The sequence below is a fragment of the Trichomycterus rosablanca genome, chromosome 23 (assembly GCF_030014385.1).
Source record: "Trichomycterus rosablanca isolate fTriRos1 chromosome 23, fTriRos1.hap1, whole genome shotgun sequence".
Classification (NCBI taxonomy): Eukaryota; Metazoa; Chordata; class Actinopteri; order Siluriformes; family Trichomycteridae; genus Trichomycterus; species Trichomycterus rosablanca.
The window spans coordinates 11,467,685-11,490,107 of record NC_086010.1 but is presented as its reverse complement, the minus strand read 5'-3'; the positions used below and the strand labels follow the sequence as shown (position 1 = coordinate 11,490,107).

General features: G+C 41.9%; 1 protein-coding gene across 1 annotated transcript in view; it reads left to right on the top strand.

The window, feature by feature from the left end:
• The window catches only part of LOC134300762 (intermembrane lipid transfer protein VPS13B-like), a 149,593-nt gene that overhangs the window by 125,212 nt on the left and 1,958 nt on the right, over positions 1-22,423 (top strand). The window contains exons 47-60 of the mRNA XM_062985184.1: positions 1,182-1,358; positions 1,461-1,668; positions 1,759-1,944; positions 6,674-6,820; positions 6,950-7,227; positions 8,760-8,887; positions 9,017-9,243; positions 10,815-10,933; positions 12,585-13,372; positions 18,388-18,564; positions 18,700-18,870; positions 18,984-19,160; positions 21,600-21,702; positions 22,062-22,311. Coding sequence (XP_062841254.1) covers positions 1,182-1,358; positions 1,461-1,668; positions 1,759-1,944; positions 6,674-6,820; positions 6,950-7,227; positions 8,760-8,887; positions 9,017-9,243; positions 10,815-10,933; positions 12,585-13,372; positions 18,388-18,564; positions 18,700-18,870; positions 18,984-19,160; positions 21,600-21,702; positions 22,062-22,311 — 3,136 coding nt within the window. The remainder of the gene's footprint in view (positions 1-1,181; positions 1,359-1,460; positions 1,669-1,758; positions 1,945-6,673; positions 6,821-6,949; positions 7,228-8,759; positions 8,888-9,016; positions 9,244-10,814; positions 10,934-12,584; positions 13,373-18,387; positions 18,565-18,699; positions 18,871-18,983; positions 19,161-21,599; positions 21,703-22,061; positions 22,312-22,423) is intronic.

The window sequence follows — 22,423 nt, the reverse complement described above, 5'->3', positions numbered from 1 at the left end:
TCGCCAAAATTTTGGATATTTTTGGATATTTATCGTTTTGTTATTTATTCGTCTTTAAAATTTTGATTTTATTCATCTTACTTACACTTGTAAACAGAGGACTCCGTTTTCCGCTATCTTTCTTGTTTCTTATTCCGCTTCGAATGCCTACGCAGCTCCAGTTGCATTATGGGATACATTAGTGGACCACAAGTGTGCATCGCTTGCATACTCAAACATGGCTGGCCAATAAGTAGGTCATCCGGGTACTTCTCGCGTACCTCTTTGTGTATACTATGTATTCGGACATACTAACCGCTCTCGCGTCCTCATTTCGCGTTCTACTGAGTATGGAAGTATGCGATTCCGGACGCAGCTATACCCTCTCAACCACATAAAACACCCTAGCGACCACCTACCATCAGCCTAGCAACCACAGAAAACACCATAGCAACCACAAACCAACACCTCAGCAACAACTTGAGACACCTTGTCACCTGGAACATCATGGTAACCACGTACCAAAAAAATTCAAGCTCTCACTTTTGGAACACAACAGCAACTACTTCTGTTGTCATAGCAAGGGCATAGTCATACCTTCTCTTACATGAAACACCCTAGCAACCACCTACCATCAGCCTAGCAACCACAGAAAACACCATAGCAACCACAAACCAACACCTTAGCAACAACTTGAGACACCTTGTCACCTGGAACATCATGGTAACCACGTACCAAAAACTACCAAAAAATTCAACCTCTCACTTTTGGAACACAACAGCATCTACTTCTTTTGTCATAGCAAGGGCATAGTCATACCTTCTCAACCACATGAAACACCCTAGCAACCACCAACCATCAGCCAAGCAACCACAGACCAACAGCTTAGCAACCACAGACCATCAGCTTAGCAACAACTCAAGACACCACTTGATCAATCTATATTTAACTTGGAAATCAGTGACCTTGATTTACAATGTAGCCGAGCAATTTCAAATAAAAATTCATCAACCCTCATTGGTAAAGATACTTACTCTTTTAAGTAAGGATACAATTTAATTAGGCAACTCAAAACAATCTGTTTTTGTGAAGGTCTGCCATAGGGTTACTTTATGATCTGGTACTTTATTAAGTAAACTTCTCAAATCTAAGGTGTACTCTTGATTGTAATGCTTATTTCTTTGTCTCTGTGTGTGTTACAGTGAAGAAGGAGACGTTTCACATTGTGCAATACCGATCTCTTCAGATCTAATTAAGCAGATTGCGAGCAAAGCTGGTCCAGAACAGAGTCAAAGCCGCAGCAACATACTCCAACACTTCTACGGCCCTCGTAGTTCCAGCCAGCTTGTTTGGCCTTACTCCTGTAGAAACCCAGACAGGTAAATACATACACATGACATGAGACTCAAGTACAACAGTGCAAAAAGTATTCAGTGAAAAGTACTTATCTAATTAATTTATTTTACTTTTTTTGTATGCAGGTCAGAGGGAGAATCAGTAGCTCAGTGGGACAGTCCCATGCAAGTGCGCTTGTCTGCATGGCGGGCGGGTTTAAACTCTCTTCTGGTGGAGCTGTTACCATGGGCGCTGTTCACCAATCACTCTCACTGGGACCTCTGGCTGTTTGAAGCAGAAAACATCGTTCTCCAAATTCCTGCTGGCAAAACCATCATCCCCCCAAACTTTAAGGTACTTCTGTACTATTAAACTGCAATGGAGGGTTGATCAGAAGCAAAATTGATATAGGTTTAATAACGTTGTGGTGTGTTTGTATGATAGGTGGCATTTCAGATCGGCCTTTATTGGCCCCAGACAAACACAGTGCACAAGTCATCAGCAATACATCTGCTGCACGAGTTAACCTCACCACGCTGGAGCGAGCTGGGAGAAGCCAAAATTCTCAGCCTGGATGAAGAAGGATACGTGGAAGCTGACGTCTTCCTTGGAACTCCACCCAGACAAAAGGTTAGAGATAGAATTAGCATCACCAGCGAGACCACACATAGCCTAATAATCCAGTGTGCAGTGCTATTTTCAGACTTTCCCGTATAATATTTTGGGGAGTCGATATTTCCTCCCTCATGCAGGACTAAGATTAAGATTAAGATTCCTTTATTGATCCTCATGGGGGAAATTCGAGTGTTACAGCAGCTCCAGTACAGTGTAAGTACAGTAAATAAAAATAGAGTAGAATAAAATAAAAAAATTATAAAAAAATTACTATTATACAACAGTATGGTAATTACAACAATATAATTAAAAACACTACATATACTATATGTACAGTGTATCACAAAAGTGAGTACACCCCTCACATTTCTGCAAATATTTTATTATATCTTTTCATGGGACAACACTATAGAAATAAAACTTGGATATAACTTAGAGTAGTCAGTGTACAACTTGTATAGCAGTGTAGATTTACTGTCTTCTGAAAATAACTCAACACACAGCCATTAATGTCTAAATGGCTGGCAACATAAGTGAGTACACCCCACAGTGAACATGTCCAAATTGTGCCCAAAGTGTCAATATTTTGTGTGACCACCATTATTATCCAGCACTGCCTTAACCCTCCTGGGCATGGAATTCACCAGAGCTGCACAGGTTGCTACTGGAATCCTCTTCCACTCCTCCATGATGACATCACGGAGCTGGTGGATGTTAGACACCTTGAACTCCTCCACCTTCCACTTGAGGATGCGCCACAGCTGCTCAATTGGGTTTAGACCATCATCAGTTTTCGAAGGGAGGGGATCATGCTCTGTTTCAGAATGTCACAGTACATGTTGGAATTCATGTTTCCCTCAATGAACTGCAGCTCCCCAGTGCCAGCAACACTCATGCAGCCCAAGACCATGCTTGACTGTAGGCAAGATACAGTTGTCTTGGTACTTCTCACCAGGGCGCCGCCACACATGCTGGACACCATCTGAGCCAAACAAGTTTATCTTGGTCTCGTCAGACCACAGGGCATTCCAGTAATCCATGTTCTTGGACTGCTTGTCTTCAGCAAACTGTTTGCGGGCTTTCTTGTGCGTCAGCTTCCTTCTGGGATGACGACCATGCAGACCGAGTTGATGCAGTGTGCGGCGTATGGTCTGAGCACTGACAGGCTGACCTCCCACGTCTTCAACCTCTGCAGCAATGCTGGCAGCACTCATGTGTCTATTTTTTAAAGCCAACCTCTGGATATGACGCCGAACACGTGGACTCAACTTCTTTGGTCGACCCTGGCGAAGCCTGTTCCGAGTGGAACCTGTCCTGGAAAACCGCTGGATGACCTTGGCCACCATGCTGTAGCTCAGTTTCAGGGTGTTAGCAATCTTCTTATAGCCCAGGCCATCTTTGTGGAGAGCAACAATTCTATTTCTCACATCCTCAGAGAGTTCTTTGCCATGTTGAATATCCAGTGGCCAGTATGAGAGAATTGTACCCAAAACACCAAATTTAACAGCCCTGCTCCCCATTTACACCTGGGACCTTGACACATGACACCAGGGAGGGACATGACACATTTGGGCACAATTTGGACATGTTCACTGTGGGGTGTACTCACTTATGTTGCCAGCTATTTAGACATTAATGGCTGTGTGTTGAGTTATTTTCATGTGAGGGGTGTACTCACTTTTGTGATACACTGTAGATATATACATATGTGTGAATAATGAAACATAGAGTCCAGGGTAGGGGGAGATCTTGAGTTATTGTAGGGGGGGAGCTGGCTCATCAGTGTGAGGACAGCCTGTGTATTCTGCTATTGTTATGCAGTCTGATGGCAGTTGGCACAAAAGAACGTCTGAAGTGCTCCGTCTTACTCTTTGGTGGAATTAGTCTATGACTGAATGAACTACCCAGCTGCCATAGTTTCATGATAAAGGTGCATTCACATTAGAAGCGTTTTGAGCTTCGCTCGCCATTAGCCTTGGTGCTGAGAAATCGTGAGAACTAGCTTTTCCGAGAGAGTCTAGAGACTTTATTGTCATTTCAGCTAATGTATATACAAGTACATATTGAAATGAAATAACGTTCCTCCAGGATCAGGGTGCAACACAGAACACAAGTGCAAAACAATACATTACACAGTGCAGATAAAAAACAGTACAATAAATACATGGACCTACAATAAATAAACACAGAAGACATTACTAATCTAAAGAAATTGAAGGACAAGAATATTGTTGGCCAGTACATGCTACAGAGTAAATGATAAGTAAGGTAAAAACATATTCTATATACAGTTAGTAGCATAGAGTTTTTATAGGTGATATAAAAAATAGGGTGTAAAAAATACAATATTGTGCAAAGATGCAAGTAATACAGTCACTAAGTAGTTGTATGTATTAAAGTTGTTAGAGTCCGGGAGCAAAACTGTGTTGGTTTTGTGTGTGTGTGTGTGTGTGTGTGTGTGTGTGTGTGCGGGTGTGAGTGAGTTTTTGTGTGTCTGTGTGTGTGTGTTAGTGTATGTACAGTGTATCACAAAAGTGAGTACACCCCTCACATTTCTGCAGATATTTAAGTATATCTTTTCATGGGACAACACTGACAAAATGACACTTTGACACAATGAAAAGTAGTCTGTGTGCAGCTTATATAACAGTGTAAATTTATTCTTCCCTCAAAATAACTCAATATACAGCCATTAATGTCTAAACCACCGGCAACAAAAGTGAGTACACCCCTTAGTGAAAGTTCCTGAAGTGTCAATATTTTGTGTTGCCACCATTATTTCCCAGAACTGCCTTAACTCTCCTGGGCATGGAGTTTACCAGAGCTTCACAGGTTGCCACTGGAATGCTTTTCCACTCCTCCATGACGACATCACGGAGCTGGCGGATATTCGAGACTTTGCGCTCCTCCACCTTCCGCTTGAGGATGCCCCAAAGATGTTCTATTGGGTTTAGGTCTGGAGACATGCTTGGCCAGTCCATCACCTTTACCCTCAGCCTCTTCAATAAAGCAGTGGTCGTCTTAGAGGTGTGTTTGGGGTCATTATCATGCTGGAACACTGCCCTGCGACCCAGTTTCCGGAGGGAGGGGATCATGCTCTGCTTCAGTATTTCACAGTACATATTGGAGTTCATGTGTCCCTCAATGAAATGTAACTCCCCAACACCTGCTGCACTCATGCAGCCCCAGACCATGGCATTCCCACCACCATGCTTGACTGTAGGCATGACACACTTATCTTTGTACTCCTCACCTGATTGCCGCCACACATGCTTGAGACCATCTGAACCAAACAAATTAATCTTGGTCTCATCAGACCATAGGACATGGTTCCAGTAATCCATGTCCTTTGTTGACATGTCTTCAGCAAACTGTTTGCGGGCTTTCTTGTGTAGAGACTTCAGAAGAGGCTTCCTTCTGGGGTGACAGCCATGCAGACCAATTTGATGTAGTGTGCGGCGTATGGTCTGAGCACTGACAGGCTGACCCCCCACCTTTTCAATCTCTGCAGCAATGCTGACAGCACTCCTGCGCCTATCTTTCAAAGACAGCAGTTGGATGTGACGCTGAGCACGTGCACTCAGCTTCTTTGGACGACCAACGCGAGGTCTGTTCTGAGTGGACCCTGCTCTTTTAAAACGCTGGATGCTCTTGGCCACTGTGCTGCAGCTCAGTTTCAGGGTGTTGGCAATCTTCTTGTAGCCTTGGCCATCTTCATGTAGCGCAACAATTCGTCTTTTAAGATCCTCAGAGAGTTCTTTGCCATGAGGTGCCATGTTGGAACTTTGAGTGACCAGTATGAGAGAGTGTGAGAGCTGTACTACTAAATTGAACACACCTGCTCCCTATGCACACCTGAGACCTAGTAAAACTAACGAGTCACATGACATTTTGGAGGGAAAATGACAAGCAGTGCTCAATTTGGACATTTAGGGGTGTAGTCTCTTAGGGGTGTACTCACTTTTGTTGCCGGTGGTTTAGACATTAATGGCTGTATATTGAGTTATTTTGAGGGAAGAATAAATTGACACTGTTATATAAGCTGCACACAGACTACTTTTCATTGTGTCAAAGTGTCATTTTGTCAGTGTTGTCCCATGAAAAGATATACTTAAATATCTGCAGAAATGTGAGGGGTGTACTCACTTTTGTGATACACTGTATATGCAATGTATGTGTAAGTGTGTGAGTTTGTGTGTGTGTGAGTGTGCGTATGTTGGTGTGTATGTGCACGTTAGTTTGAGTGTTTGTATGTTCGTATGAGTGTGTATATATATGTAATTACATGTCACAGTGTGTGTATGGAGCGCTCAGGTGGCGCAGCGGAATATTCCACTAGCACACCAGCGCCGAGATTCTGAACTCCTCCGTTCGAAACTCGGTGTTGCCACTGGTCGGCTGGGCGCCATCTAGCGGGCATAATTGTCAGTGCCTGCAGCAGACACGTTTCTGCTAGGGCGGGATGACCGGACTATGTGGGTGGGATGACCGGACTATGTGGGTGGGGTCTTCACACGCTGTTTAAGGACGCCTGTGCAGAATGCATGGGTGGAAATGGGTTCCGCAAAGGGATGCGTGCAGGTGGGAGAAGGCGTGAGCAGCAATATACCCACCTCGACTGCAATCGGGGGTCCACCAAACTGACCAAGGGTTTACTGTCAGGAATATATAAATAAAATATAAATTTGGCTATGATGACCTGCCAAGTCAAATGCTGATATTTACTCTCTGTGTTGTTAAACAGTTGTGCCAGTTCTGTGTGTCTTCGACGGTAAAGTACGGGATACAGATTTTACAAATCGAGGATAAGAGTGTGCTGGTTAACAATACAAATCAGACTATTAATTACAGAGCACTGCTCTCTGAGTATCCACTATCAGCTCCTGATCAGGTACTACACACACATCAGGTATACACACACACACACACTACACAGGTATTTTTCATCACCATTTATGCTTCTCAAACCCTCCGCTAACCAATTCCCACCTTACGTCTTTTCTTTTTACTTGTCTTTCAGCATTGTACTCCCCCTCACTCTAGTGTATTAACACTAGGCCCAGGACCGAAGGCTGGCACTCCCTCTACCTGTCCAGTACCTAGCTGGGATGTGTTAATTCAAAACCCCACAGAAAAACAGACTCCACTGCCCCAGAAGCACATTTATTTCAGTTGCATGGTAGAATCCAAACAGGACCCGGAGCCGTGGAGCCTGCCTGTACCTATGCGGCCGGACTTTCCCAGACAGAGCGTATCTGTGCCAGTGCAGCAGAACGTGCACAATTCCCTCAGCACCAGGTGGGTCATATCATTTACACCAGTGCAAATTTACATTTACTTTGACTTTTATTTGATTGCAGACAGGATGAACCTGAGATATTTCATGTTTTATCCGCTCAACTTTATTTCATTTATTAATAAACATCCATTCCTGCATTTCAGACCTGCAACACATTCCAAAAAAAGTTGGGACAGTAAAGCATTTACCACTTTGTAATGTTGCCATTCCTTTTCACCACACTTAAAAGACGTTTTGTCACAGAGGAGACCAAGTGATTTAGTGTTTCAGCTTTTATTTAGTCTCATTCTTCCTGCAAACACGTCGTAAGATGTGTAACAGTACAGGGATCGTCGTTGTCGCATTTTTCCTTTCAAAATTCTCCACACATTCTCTATTGGGGACAGATCAGGACTGCAGGCGGGCCAGTTCAGTACTCGTACCCTCTTCTTCCGCAGCCATGCCTTTGTAATGTGTGCAGCATGTGGTTTTGCATCGTCTTGTTGAAAAATGCATGGACGTCGCTGGAAAAGATGACGTCTTGAAGGCAGCACATGTTGCTCTAAGATCTCAATGTACTTTTCTGCATTAATGCTGCCATCACAGAAGTGTAAATGACCTTTGCCAAGGGCACTGACACAGTCCCGTACCATGACAGACTCTGGCTTTTGGACCTGTTCCTGATATAAGTCTGGATGGTCCTTTTCATCTTTGGTCCGGAGCACATGGCATCCTTTTTTTTTCCAAAAAAGATCTGGAATGCTGATTCATCTGACCACAATACACGTTTCTACTGTGTGATGGTCCATCCTAGATGCCTCTGAACCCAGAGAAGTTGACGCCGCTTCTGGACATTGTTAACATAAGGCTTCTTTTTTGCACAGTAAAGTTTTAAGTGCCATTTGTGCATGTAACTCTGTATTGTAGTGCTTGACAAAGGTTTGCCAAAGTAATCCCTCACCCATGTGGTTATATCAGCTATTGTTGAGTGGAGGTTCTTGATGCAGTGCCATCTGAGGGATCGAAGATCACGGGCATTCAACTTAAGCTTGCGCTCTTGGCCCTGAAATTCCTTGAATTGTTCAATGATATTCTGCACTGTAGAGGGAGAAATATGCAAATCCCTTCCAATCTTTCTTTGATGTTCATTGTTTTTAAACATTTCAATCATTTTCTCACACATTTGTTGACAAACTGGAGATCCTCTGATCATCTTTGCTCATCAAAGACTCAGCCTTTCCTGGATGCTGCTTTTGTACCAAACCATGATTACAATCACCTGCTGACATCACCTGTTTGGAATCACATCATTTGTGTGTTGCAGGCCTGAAATGCAGGAATGGATGTTTATTAATAAATGAAATGAAGTTGAGCAGATAAAACATGAAATATCTCAGGTTCATCCTTTCTGCAAATGTAAGGAACACTGCATTTTATTTTATTTGCATTTTCCATACTGTCCCAACTTTTTCTGATTTGGGGTTGTATTATCTTATTTCATTTCTAGAAATGTCTGTCATTATTTCTAATTATTGTTTACTGTTCTCTGTAGAGCACTGGTTGTAACATATCAGGAGCATTTAGGAATCACGTACATTTCCGTGAGTGAGGACCCATGTCCCCATATGCTGATCCATAATCGCTGTCCCAGAGCCTTGATGCTGAAGGAGAACCTGAGAGGTACGTAATTATTATGTCTTTAAGATTAAGCTATTTTCCTACCATTAACATTTTATCGTATTAAAACAGTAATGTGTTTCTAATGATTAAAATTCATTTAAAATAACACTGAATATGTTTGTTTAATAGAGCCTGCTAGGACAGAGGTGTTCTGTAGGAAACTGCCTCCGTTCAGCTCTGTGCACCATGAGCTGTACTACCATTTCTCCAATTTCCCAGAGTGCAGACAGAAGGAAGCTCTGCCGTCTCTGCGTTTCTGTATAGTCGCTGATTCACCCTCTGATCCTTCCTCTGTGGCCACACCACTCACCTCCAGCTGGACTGATGGCATTGACATCAACAGTCCTGGCACACAGGTACAGGGACGCCCGGCAACACTGCAGCTGTCACATTCCACGACTTAATTCTTATTTAGATTTCTTTTAATTATATTGTTCTTAATGGGGTATATAACTATAACTACTGTTTATGACCACATAGTGTGTGATTGGTCATACCAGAGATGTTCACAAGTCACAAAATACGAGTCAGAGTCGAGTCACGAGTCTTTAGGCTAGAGTCCGAGTCAAGTCACGAGTCTTTAGGCTAGAGTCCGAGTCAAGTCACGAGTCTTTAGGCTAGAGTCCGAGTCAAGTCACAAGTCTTTAGGCTAGAGTCCGAGTCGAGTCACGATTCTTTATGCTAGAGTCCAAGTCAAGTCACGAGTCAATATAATTTACACAAAACATATATTGGAAATGTAGCATAGAAATAAACAAATAATATGTAAGTCCAGATAAAAACAACAACAGATTAGCGACTGTATTTTGCCGTTTTACTTAGTGCCTTTACTTTCCTAGGTACCAGTTAAAAGCTTAAACTAAAGTTTTGTTTTCATTGCAAATTGCTGCACAGCGGCCAAAATCCCAAACACAGCAAAATATCCAAAACCACTGCTTACCCTAGCTTATGTTCTTCCAGATGCTATTAAATTTATAACTGTGTGTTGTCCAAGTCCCTAGCATCAGCAGTTTGAAGTTCACTTCATTTGAAAATTTTTATTACCTTTGGATTGGAATTGATTGAAATATATTTTTAACTGGGTTGAATGGGACGCTCCTACAGAATTGCCGCTAATGGTTGAAAGACCGCTTTCTGAACCAGAGCTTCTGATTTGAATTTTTAGTAAGAAATGTTGTTATTTGCATTAATTCAGTTTGCGTAACACAGATGATGTGTCAATGAAACGCTTGATTGGCTTTATAACGAGTTCGTGTTTTACTTCACAACCGGGAAAAGTTTGGAGGTTTTTAATTGTAAGCACATTTACAAAATAACAGATTCTATTCCTAATGGGACACATGGTTATAAATTTAATAGCATCTGGAAGAACATAAGCTAAGGTAAGCAGTGGTTGTGATTTTTTTTTTTTTGCTGTGTTTTGGATTTTGGCCGCTGTGCCGTGATTTATCGTGCGCGTTTGTTTTGCAATGAAAACAAAACGTATTAGTTTAAGCTTTTAACTGGTACCTTCTTGTTACGAAATTACATTCACTTGCACAATGACTAGGAAAGTAAAGACAATAAGTAAAACGGCAAAATACAGTCGCTAATGTATTGTTGTTTTTTATCTGAACTTCTACACCACATTTCCAATATATGTTTTGTGTATATTATATTGACTCGTGACTTAACTCAGACTCTAGTCTAAAGACTTGGACTCGGTATTTTGTGACTTAACCCTCAATTGCTCAGACTGTATTCTGTCACACTACTATAAGTCGCTTTGGATAAAGGCGTCTGCTAAATGCCAAAAATGTAAATGTAAAAAACAATGGACAGTGGCAACTACGAAAATACTACAGTAACTTAAACAAACACTAGTTTTAGCATTTAATTTTATATGTGTGTGTGTCGACCAATCTGTATATGTCTTTCTGATCTGCAGGTGGTGTTCTTGCCAGGTTTTGGCAGTCTGTATGTTGACGTTGCTTATCTAAGTGGCACAGTTGTTCTCACCCTGGCACCGGAAAGCTGTGCTGGACCTGTCATTAACCAACACCAAAGGTACACACGTACAAAAGTATTATATAGAAGATCTTTTTACCTAAGCAAATCTAACGAGGGTTAAAGATTTATATGTACACCCAGAGGTGGAAAATAACGAATTACATTTACTCGCGTTACTGTAATTGAGTAGTTTTTTTGTGTACTTGTACTTTTTAAAGTAGATTTTACAACCTGTAATTTTACTTTTACTTAAGTATGTTTTGTATTAAGAATTGTAATTTGCTACATTTTAAATTACATCCGTTACTGAGTAAAAAAAAAAGAAAACAATAAAAAAACTCGACATCAAACCAGCCCATTTGGTTGTTTGATCCGGCCCGCTGAGCATTTACGAATTGTTCTTTAGAGTCGGGCTTGCGAACTGAATCACTGAGTTAATGAGTCAGAAACGACTCACTCTGTTTCATTATGATGTTGTGCATAAACAACTCCATGAATCGGTTCATTTGGTGAAGAGATTCAGATGTATAAACCAATCAGAGCTTCAGAATTCAGATTCTGGGCAGAGATTCAATCTCTTTCTTCATTGGTTGTTGTATAAATGACAGTTTAGCGAACGAATCACCAATTTAAGCTTAAAACAGTTGGGTTTGGATTTATATATTCTGGAAACATACAAGAGGGTCTTATATAAAGTGGATTATATCCTTAATGGAACACGGATATAGATCAGGTAAATAGATAAGTGGTTATGATTTTCTGCTGCTGCTGTGTGGTTGATCTGGGTCGCAGTTCTGCTGTTTACGGTACCCTGTCATTTTGCAATGATAGCAAAGCATTATGAAATATTGTGATTTTTTATGTTCATTTATTTGAAGTAAAAGGGACAGCATAAATGTGCTTGTGAGATTCTGCTGTTTTGTTTTTGATTTTGATATTGTTCTTATGACGGTGTATTACTCCCGCTCAGGTAAACACCCAACATCCCCCCCAGCAGTTGCAGTATGTTAGGTGTGTAGAGTGGTTAAATCCACACGTGTGCTGTGTGTAGTCTGCTGTATCATTCATCTATCAACTTCTGTTGGAAAATGACGTCCCTCCTTCTGTTAAAAAAGTAACGAAGTAACGTTTACTCTGAGTACATTTTAAATGAGTTACTTTTTACTTGAGTAGATTTTTAGACTAGTAATTTTACTCATACTTAAGTAAAAAATCATCAAAGTAATAGTACTTTTACTTGAGTACAATATTTTAGTACTCTTTCCACCTCTGTGTACACCTATGAGCAAGGTTATGATCATGTAAATTTGTGGATTGCTCCGAAGTGCAATAAAAGAGTGTCCTGAACCTGAATTTCTACAAAGCTAATTTAATTGGGGGCGGCTCAGTGGCTCAGTGGGTAGCACCGTCGCCTCACAGCAAGAAGGTCCTGGGTTTGATCCCCAGGTGGGCCGGTCCGGGTCCTTTCTGTGTCCTTTCGGAGTTTGCATGTTCTCCTCGTGTCTGCGTGGGTTTCTTCCGGGAGCTCCGGTTTCCTCCCACAGTCCAAAAACAGCCTGAGTTTTGCAATGCCACCTCTGGTGTGCTGGTGTGTTTTACTGCTGTGCCACCTGAGCACCCGTTCCATTGCTTTTACATCATTTCTACATTTAAATTTGTTATTTTTTTTGTTGACTGTGCATGTCTGCATGCTTTTCTTTTTCATCAGGGAATCCAATCAGGTGCTGTCGTTCAGAGTCGCACTGAATGAGATGAGTATGGCACTTTGTGATGACATCACAAGTCCGACCGGTTCGGTGGAGCTCATCCGTCTAACCATTTCCAAGCTTCTGGTCCTGCTGCCTCCTCCTGAATCGGCCGCGAGTGACGCATCCATCAGCCCCGCTCACCAGATACGGGTCCTGTGTGGCAGCCTGCAAGTGGACAACCAACTGTACAGCCGCTCCAGTTTCCACTTTCCCGTCCTGCTGTGCCAGGAGCAACTAACAGACAAGGACTTCTGGGCGGGTGACACTAACACAGCACTGAGCCCGGAGGCTCTGGAGGAGTTCCGCCAGATGTGCTTTCTGTCTGTGGGCCTTACACTGTCCAGCGATGGGCAACATCTGGAACAAATGAGCTTCCGGGTCAAACCGACTCGAGTGTATCTGGAAGACACTTTTATATACTACCTGAAAACGCTCTTCCACGCCTACATACCTGCATCCACTTTGTCTTCCACTGGAGGGACAGGAACAGGAGACCCCTGTCTTATGTTACCTGTGCAAGTATACCAGTCAGATCAAGCACTGGTTTGGCCAATCCGTCTGCACAGGCTGCTCATTGAGCCGGTTAGTCTGTTGGTCAGTGTACATGCCTCTCTGAAGCTCTACATCGCCTCGGACCACACGCCGCTGTCCTTCTCTGTGTTTGAGAGAGGGGCTGTGTTCACCACACCACGGCAACTCATACATTCTCTCACCATGCACTACGCTGCAGGCGCCCTCTTCAGAGCAGGTATGTGACTTTCCTTCCTTATCACACACATGCACATAGTCTAGTTGTTCTCTGATTGGGCAGTTGTAGCCTAGTGGTTAAGATACTGGACTAGTACTTAAATAGTCGCTGGTTCAAGCCCCACCACTTGCCAGGCTGCCCCTGTTGGGCCCTTGAGCAAGGCCCTTAACCCTCAATTGCTGAGACATCGTATCGTATCTTAGCTCTGCCATCTGGTTGGGCTGAGCGGCCACATGAACAAAGAATGGCCTGTAGTTCATATATGGATGGGGTAGTAGTAAGCCGGATAGGGTCTTCTTGTAACTGATGCAACTACGACCTCTGCTGGCTGATTGATGGCACCTGCACAGGGGCGGGGAAGGAGTGCATTGATCAGGGTGTGTCTCTCTGTACACAGGGCTGATTCGCATTAGCACTTGCTTAGTGCAGGTGAAAAAATGCATACGGCTGCTGCCCACGTGCCGGAGGGGGCGTGGGTTAGCTTCGTTCTCCTCAATCAGAGCAGGGATCGGCATGCAATTGGACGCGCTAAAAGTCGGGAGAAAAGGGGGAGAAAATGCATAGAAAATTTATAAACAAAATACAAATCACTATATATATATATATATTAGGGCTGTCACACGATAAAATTTTTTAATCGAGATTAAAGAACAAAATTAATCGCGATTAATCTCGATTAAAATTTTTAATCGTGTGACAGCCCTAATATATATGTATTCATCTCAATTAATCGCAAACTAATAATTAAGCAAAATTTGAACAGTTATGCACATTGTTATTGCAAGAACGTGTTTACCAATAAAACATTCATAAAATATGATAAAATTGTTAAATCTAAATTCATTGTAGAAAGCACATTATCTGACAAAAGTGAGGATCTTTTCCTGTTCATGACCCTGACACTGAAAACAGGTGCACCAACCATAATGTTTTGATCTAATATAAGGCATCAATAAAGCATCAAAACACAGATATGATTATTTCATAGATCTATTAAGAAAACCCTTTAATACTGTGTTTGTGCAGAAAGAATACTGGGAAATACTGTTCTAAATTACCATTTAAACATCTATAAATACCTGAAACAGTCAAGTTAGCAAACATTATAAGTAATTCACTGTAGCTATAAAAAAAGTGTTAATTAAAACAGTCCATGTAAACGCTTAGTCCATATAAATATCAGATACGAATGTGTTTTTAGAAAACTACAAACATCACAAATATAAATCATGTTTATAACCATGTGATAGAATAACCTGAATAAACTGTAGAGATGAAACATCACACAGAGTTTCACTTCTTACCGGAGGGGGAGGAGGCGGAGCTACACGGTTTTGATGGACAGCTCTAGCAGCCAATGAAAATACTCGTTACAGAGATCGCGTGGTTTCATTCATCTTTTCATCAACACGTAAAAAAAGTGAAAACCGCTAAAAGTAGTTTATCATCGGACAGTTCATGCGCTTTACATCCTAATTCATCTGAAATACAGTTCATTACCACAGAGACACACATGTACAGTGTATCACAAAAGTGAGTACACCCCTCACATTTCTGCAGATATTTAAGTATATCTTTTCATGGGAGAACACTGACAAAATGACACTTTGACACAATGAAAAGTAGTCTGTGTGCAGCTTATATAACAGTGTAAATTTATTCTTCCCTCAAAATAACTCAATATACAGCCATTAATGTCTAAACCACCGGCAACAAAAGTGAGTACACCCCTTAGTGAAAGTTCCTGAAGTGTCAATATTTTGTGGGGCCACCATTATTTCCCAGAACTGCCTTAACTCTCCTGGGCATGGAGTTTACCAGAGCTTCACAGGTTGCCACTGGAATGCTTTTCCACTCCTCCATGACGACATCACGGAGCTGGCGGATATTCGAGACTTTGCACTCCTCCACCTTCCGCTTGAGGATGCCCCAAAGATGTTCTATTGGGTTTAGGTCTGGAGACATGCTTGGCCAGTCCATCACCTTTACCCTCAGCCTCTTCAATAAAGCAGTGGTCATCTTAGAGGTGTGTTTGGGGTCATTATCATGCTGGAACACTGCCCTGCGACCCAGTTTCCGGAGGGAGGGGATCATGCTCTGCTTCAGTATTTCACAGTACATATTGGAGTTCATGTGTCCCTCAATGAAATGTAACTCCCCAACACCTGCTGCACTCATGCAGCCCCAGACCATGGCATTCCCACCACCATGCTTGACTGTAGGCATGACACACTTATCTTTGTACTCCTCACCTGATTGCCGCCACACATGCTTGAGACCATCTGAACCAAACAAATTAATCTTGGTCTCATCAGACCATAGGACATGGTTCCAGTAATCCATGTCCTTTGTTGACATGTCTTCAGCAAACTGTTTGCGGGCTTTCTTGTGTAGAGACTTCAGAAGAGGCTTCCTTCTGGGGTGACAGCCATGCAGACCAATTTGATGTAGTGTGCGGCGTATGGTCTGAGCACTGACAGGCTGACCCCCCACCTTTTCAATCTCTGCAGCAATGCTGACGGCACTCCTGCGCCTATCTTTCAAAGACAGCAGTTGGATGTGACGCTGAGCACGTGCACTCAGCTTCTTTGGACGACCAACGCGAGGTCTGTTCTGAGTGGACCCTGCTCTTTTAAAACGCTGGATGATCTTGGCCACTGTGCTGCAGCTCAGTTTCAGGGTGTTGGCAATCTTCTTGTAGCCTTGGCCATCTTCATGTAGCGCAACAATTCGTCTTTTAGGATCCTCAGAGAGTTCTTTGCCATGAGGTGCCATGTTGGAACTTTCAGTGACCAGTATGAGAGAGTGTGAGAGTTGTACTACTAAATTGAACACACCTGCTCCCTATGCACACCTGAGACCTAGTAACACTAACGAGTCACATGACATTTTGGAGGGAAAATGACAAGCAGTGCTCAATTTGGACATTTAGGGGTGTAGTCTCTTAGGGGTGTACTCACTTTTGTTGCCGGTGGTTTAGACATTAATGGCTGTATATTGAGTTATTTTGAGGGAAGAATAAATTTACACTGTTATATAAGCTGCACACAGACTACTTTTCATTGTGTCAAAGTGTCATTTTGTCAGTGTTGTCCCATGAAAAGATATACTTAAATATCTGCAGAAATGTGAGGGGTGTACTCACTTTTGTGATACACTGTATGTGGCACAAACAGCCAAATAAAAATAGTTAGATTAAAAATGTTAATCTTGATTTTTTTTTTTTATCGCGATTAAAATTTTAACGCGTTAATCGCGGTAATTAACGCGATTAACGACAGCCCTAATATATATATATTAGGGCTGTCAAACGATTAAAATTTTTAATCGCGGTTAATCTCAGAATTTCATATAGTTAATCGCGATTAATCGCATTAAAAAAAATCTGTGTAAATGTTATAGAAAACAAGGATTTTTAAGTGAAATGTTACAATTAAAATGGTGAACACATTTTATGCTAAATGTACTGATGTTAAAAACTGCTGGGACAAGAGAAAACTGTAAGGGAGTTTATTCACTCACATACTAGGCAGTAAATGTCAGATTGTAGGTTAAAATTTCTCCATCAGCAAACATTGTAGATCAGCGGTGCTTTAGGTGGGATAAGGCGTAGTTATTGTAACAGACTTTTCTGTGGTTGTATTGTGACAATGGTTTGATGGCCGTTTCTACACGAAGTGAGTGTGTTTTGACCCTTTGGGGCTTCCATAGTGCATGGACTAGCGTGCTTGACTCCGCTTTCCGGTATTTGGTACCTTAACAGAATAAGTTAATAAAAGTGTTCTGCTCCCGACAACTTGTGAATATAGCGTGTATTTATTTCTTTATAAGTGCATCACTACAACGCTCGGTTACATTATGTTAACAAACCGCAAATGAAAAACGGTGGCAAGTCCGACATTAAAACGTTTGTTTTAACATAATGTTAACATAATGTAACCGAGCGTTGTAGTTCTACCAGTCAAGTCTCAACATTAACTAGAATTTGCGTTAACGGCACTATTATTTTTAATCGCGTTAAATTGAAATCGCGTTAATGCGTTATTATCGCGTTAACTTCGACAGCCCTAATATATATACATACACCGATATATATACACACCGATCAACCATAACATTAAAACCACCTCCTTGTTTCTACACACACTGTCCATGTTATCAGCTCCACTTACCATATATGAGCACTTTGTAGTTCTGCAATTACTGACTGTAGTCCATCTATTTCTCTGCATGCTTTGTTAGCCCCCTGTCATGCTGTTCTTCAATGGTCAGGACGCCCACAGAGCAGGTATTATTTAGGTGGTGGATGATTCTTAGCACTGCAGTGCCACTGACATGGTGGTGGTGTGTTAGTGTGTGTTGTGCTGGTATGAGTGGATCAGAAAGAGCAGCGCTGCTGGAGTTTTTAAATACCGTGTCCACTCACTGTCCACTCTATTAGACACTCCTACCTAGTTGGTCCACCTTGTAGATGTAAAGTCAGAGACGATCGCTCATCTATTGCTGCTGTTTGAGTTGGTCATCTTATAGACCTTCATTAGTGGTCACAGGACGCTGCCCACGGGGCGCTGTTGACTGAATATTTTTGGTTGGTGGACTATTCTCAGTCCAGCAGTGACAGTGAGGTGTTTAAAAACTCCATCAGTGCTGCTGTGTCTTATCCACTTATACCAGCACAACACACACTAACACACCACCACCATGTCAGTGTCACTGCAGTGCTGAGAATGATCCACCACCTAAATAATACCTGCTCTGTAGTGGTCCTGTGGGGGTCCTGACCATTGAAGAACAGGATGAAAGCAGGTTAAAAAGGTATGTAGAAAAACAGATGGACTACAGTCAGTAATTGTAGAACTACAAAGTGCTTTTATATGGTAAGGGGAGCTGATAAAATGAACAGTAAGTGTAGAAACAAGGAGGTGGTTTTAATGTTATGGCTGATCAGTGTATTTATATACTGTAACAGTATTGTAAGTCGCTTTGGATAAATGTTGTCTTGTGTGTTCCTCTAGGATGGGTTGTGGGTTCTTTGGAGATTCTAGGCAGTCCAGCAAGTCTCGTCCGCAGTATCGGAAACGGCGTGGCCGATTTTTTCCGCTTACCGTACGAGGGTCTAACACGTGGACCTGGAGCCTTCGTGAGCGGCGTGTCTCGTGGGACCAGCTCGTTTGTCAGACATATTTCAAAAGGTGAATCATCTCTCATACACACATAATCACATCAAAGCTTTTACTAGCACTGAAACTTGCATGTTAGTCCTACAAGTGAATAAACAGAGAATATTTGAGTAAAACAGGAGTTTATTTGCCCCTCTTGCTCTGTAGGAACACTTACATCCATCACTAACTTGGCCACAAGCCTTGCGCGTAACATGGACAGATTGTCTTTGGATGAGGAGCACTACATGCGGCAGGAGGAGTGGAGGAGACAGCTTCCAGAGACTCTGGGTCATGGCCTGCGCCAAGGCCTCTCTCGTCTGGGAATCAGTCTACTGGGTTAGTCACACCCTCACACTGGCATTTAAACAACGTATACTCTCTCATCCTCTATTAATATTTGTTCTTCATGGGGCTGATATTTGTTTTTATCTTTATTTGTGCACTTGTAGGAGCTATAGCTGGTATTGTGGACCAGCCAATGCAAACGTTTACCAGGCCGATAGAAGGTAACAGCACGGCAGGCAGCACCGCTCGTGGTGTCATCTCCGGAGTGGGGAAAGGCATTGTGGGAGTTTTCACCAAACCCATCGGAGGAGCTGCAGAGCTCGTCTCACAGACAGGATATGGTAAAATGAGTTGTTGGCGATTTCATTTAAGCACAACCAAAGTGGTTTAATTTAAGAGGAACCACTTTAGATTCTCTCTCATTTAAAACTAATGCAGATTTGGGGTGGCACAGTGGGTGAGCACTGTCACCTCACAGCAAGAAGGTCCTGGGTTCGATTTCTAGGTGGAGCGGTCCAGGTCTGGAATAACATTAACCCTTTGATGCACAACCTGGGTCAAAAATGACCCAACTGAGTTTTATTTTCTATATCTTTGCAATAAATTAATTCAGTCCTTCATGCTTCCATGAATTTTTCAATTAACTTGTTTTTGATCATCACAAATCCTTATTTCAGTTTTATATTTTTTACTTTTTTTTTAATAAAAATCATTTTTGTATCACTACCCTTCTAATGCACAACATGGGTCAAAAATGACCCTTATGTATTTACTATGAAATTTGACAGGGACTACTGACATTTGTAAGTGTTTGTAGTCAAAAACATATTTACTGATCTTTTGAAAGACAACCAAAGATTAGGCCCTTGAATCTTGAATATGTCCAATACTATTTGCTTGCTAGCTGTTTACATATTCTAGTATAGATAGCTCTTATTAGCTAAGACAGCAAATACATGAATAACTGACAAATGTGCATATGAAAATATTCTTGAATGGATGAATATGGGTCATTTTTGACCCATGTTGTGCATTAGAAGGGGTTTGCTTAGCTTGTGCATCAAAGGGTTAAATCAAATTATTGGGTTCAGACTAACCTTCAGTCAATTTATTGGGTCCAGAATAACACTGAATTAATTTATTGCGGATTTAAGCGGATTTAAGCGGATTTAAGCAAGGTACAGTGGTACCTTGAAACTCACTGTTAATGCGTTCCATGGTCCCGTGGAACTGCATATATTTTAGGCTAATGTTAAATAATGGGGTTGTTTTTGACACTTATATACTGAAAATAACACCAATATTTAAAATATATATATATAAATCACTGAAATACAATTAAAATCAATAAAAAAATACAATAAAACCTGCAATTTACCTTTACTTTTTTATTGTTTCCTTATGCTTCTTAATCATGAAGCTGCTTGATGTGTTAACACTGTATTCCGTTCAGTAAAAGCTCATCCATGTGAGAAGCTTAACGTGATTTTTTTGTACTAAAACGAGTGAGGAATTTAATTAGTGGAGAGAACTTATGATCAGTAATAATTAAGAGTAAATAATCTGATTCTTACAGTTTCTCAGAACCCCGAGCTGTAACACAAGTTTAAAAGTGAAAATCCAATGCTGCTCAGGTGGTGCAGCGGTAAAAAGACACGCTGCAACCAGGGCTGGATTCTGAGTACATTGTATCGAATCCAGCTCTGCCTTACCGGTTCGAGGCTGAGTGGCTGTATGAGCAACGATTGGCCAGTTGCTCAGTTGGGGGGTGGGACAAAGAACCGGATGTGGGTCTCTCTCTGTCAGAATGCGATTATGACCTCTGCCGGCTGATTAGAGGCGCCTGCACAGAGATGAGGAAGAGTGCCCCTAGGGTGTGTCTCTCCGCATGCAACGCTAGGTGGCACCACACTCATCAATGTGTGGGTGGCAAAAATGCATTTGGTTTCGGTCGATCTCCTCGGTCATAGACAGAGAGGAAGCACAATGCAAACTGAACAATTGGATGCGCTAAAGGGGGAGAAAAAAGGGGAAAAATTAATTAAAAAAAAAAATTAATTACAAAAAGTGAAAATCCAGTTAAACACAGATACATGTGGAGCTTTTAGAGTAATTTTGACAGTTATTCCACACAAATGCAGATTCATCTCATATTCACACTGATGAAGTTTTTCTGCACCACTCAGTGCTGAGCAAAGCGGCAGTTCACTGTTAATTTGAAATTAAATTAAAAACTAAATAAAAAGAACACATTCTCAATCATCTTTGAGTTTCAAAGATTTAGAGTTTAGGGGACATTAAGTTACATTTACATTTTTAGTATTTAGGAGACGCTTTTATCCAAAGCGACTTGCAGTACTGTGATAGTATACTGTCTAAGCAATTGAGGGTTAAGGGCCTTGCTCAAGGGCCCAACAGTGGCAACCTGGCAGTGGTGGGGCTTGACCCGGCAACCTTCTGATTCCTTTCTGTCCAGAGATTGCATGTTCCCCCGTGTCTGTGGTTTTCTCCGGGTGCTCTGGTTTCCTCCCACAGGTCCAAAGACATTCAGTCAGGGTAATTGGAGCTACTAAAAATTGCCCTGTGTGTGTCTGTATTTGCCCTGTAATGCACTGTGAACTTCCCTACCCTTCGCCCAGTGAATTGGACCCACCGTGACCTTAAATTAAACAAAGCATTAGTAATGCACAGATTTACATTTAAAATGTGTGTTTGTGTGATTGTTTAGTGTGTGTCTTTAAGCATGCATACATTTACTGAGTGTGTGTTTGTGTGTTTAGGTATCCTGCATGGTGCTGGTCTCTGGCAGTTGCCGAGGCAGCTGTATCTTCCCGCCGAGTTGAAATCAGCAGACGCACTCAACAGTCATCTCAAATATGTTTGGTAAGAAATGCTCACACACACACAGCAAGAAGGTCCTGGGTTTGATTCCCACATGGTAGTGTCCGGGTCTTTTCTGTGTGCATGTGCTCCCCCTGTCTGCCCCATTTCTTTCTACAGTCCAAAGACATGCAGTCAGGGTAACTAGAGCTGCTAATACTGTGTAATATTGTGTGTGTGTTTGCCCAGTTGAATTTGCCCTTTTGCCCAGTGAATCAGACCCACATGACCCTAAATAGAATAAAGGGGTGTTAAAACAGAATAAATAAATAAATAAATAAATGAATATGTATTCATTGTTCATGTATTTACATTTTATGATTAAGTGCTTGTGTGTGTGTGTGTGTGTGTGTGTGGTACAGGAAGATGCTGCAGTCTTTAGGAACACCTGAAGTGCACATGGCGCTGTGTGTGCGTATGATGAGCAGTTCAGGGCAGGAACACGCCGGATGTCTGCTTCTCAGTGGTGAGGTGCTTTTTGTTGTGAGTGTGAGTGAAGACACACAGCAGCAGGCCTTCCCCATCACTGAGCTCCACTGCCAACAGGATACCCACAAGTCTGAAAAACTCACACTCACTATGCAACAGCACCCAGTCTGCAGCGACACTGAGGTACCACTTCCTTATATATATATACAGTATATATACTGTACATAAATATAGATATATAGCTCTCTCTTTCTCTCTCTCTCTCTCTCTCTCAGTGACGCAGTGACACTGAAGC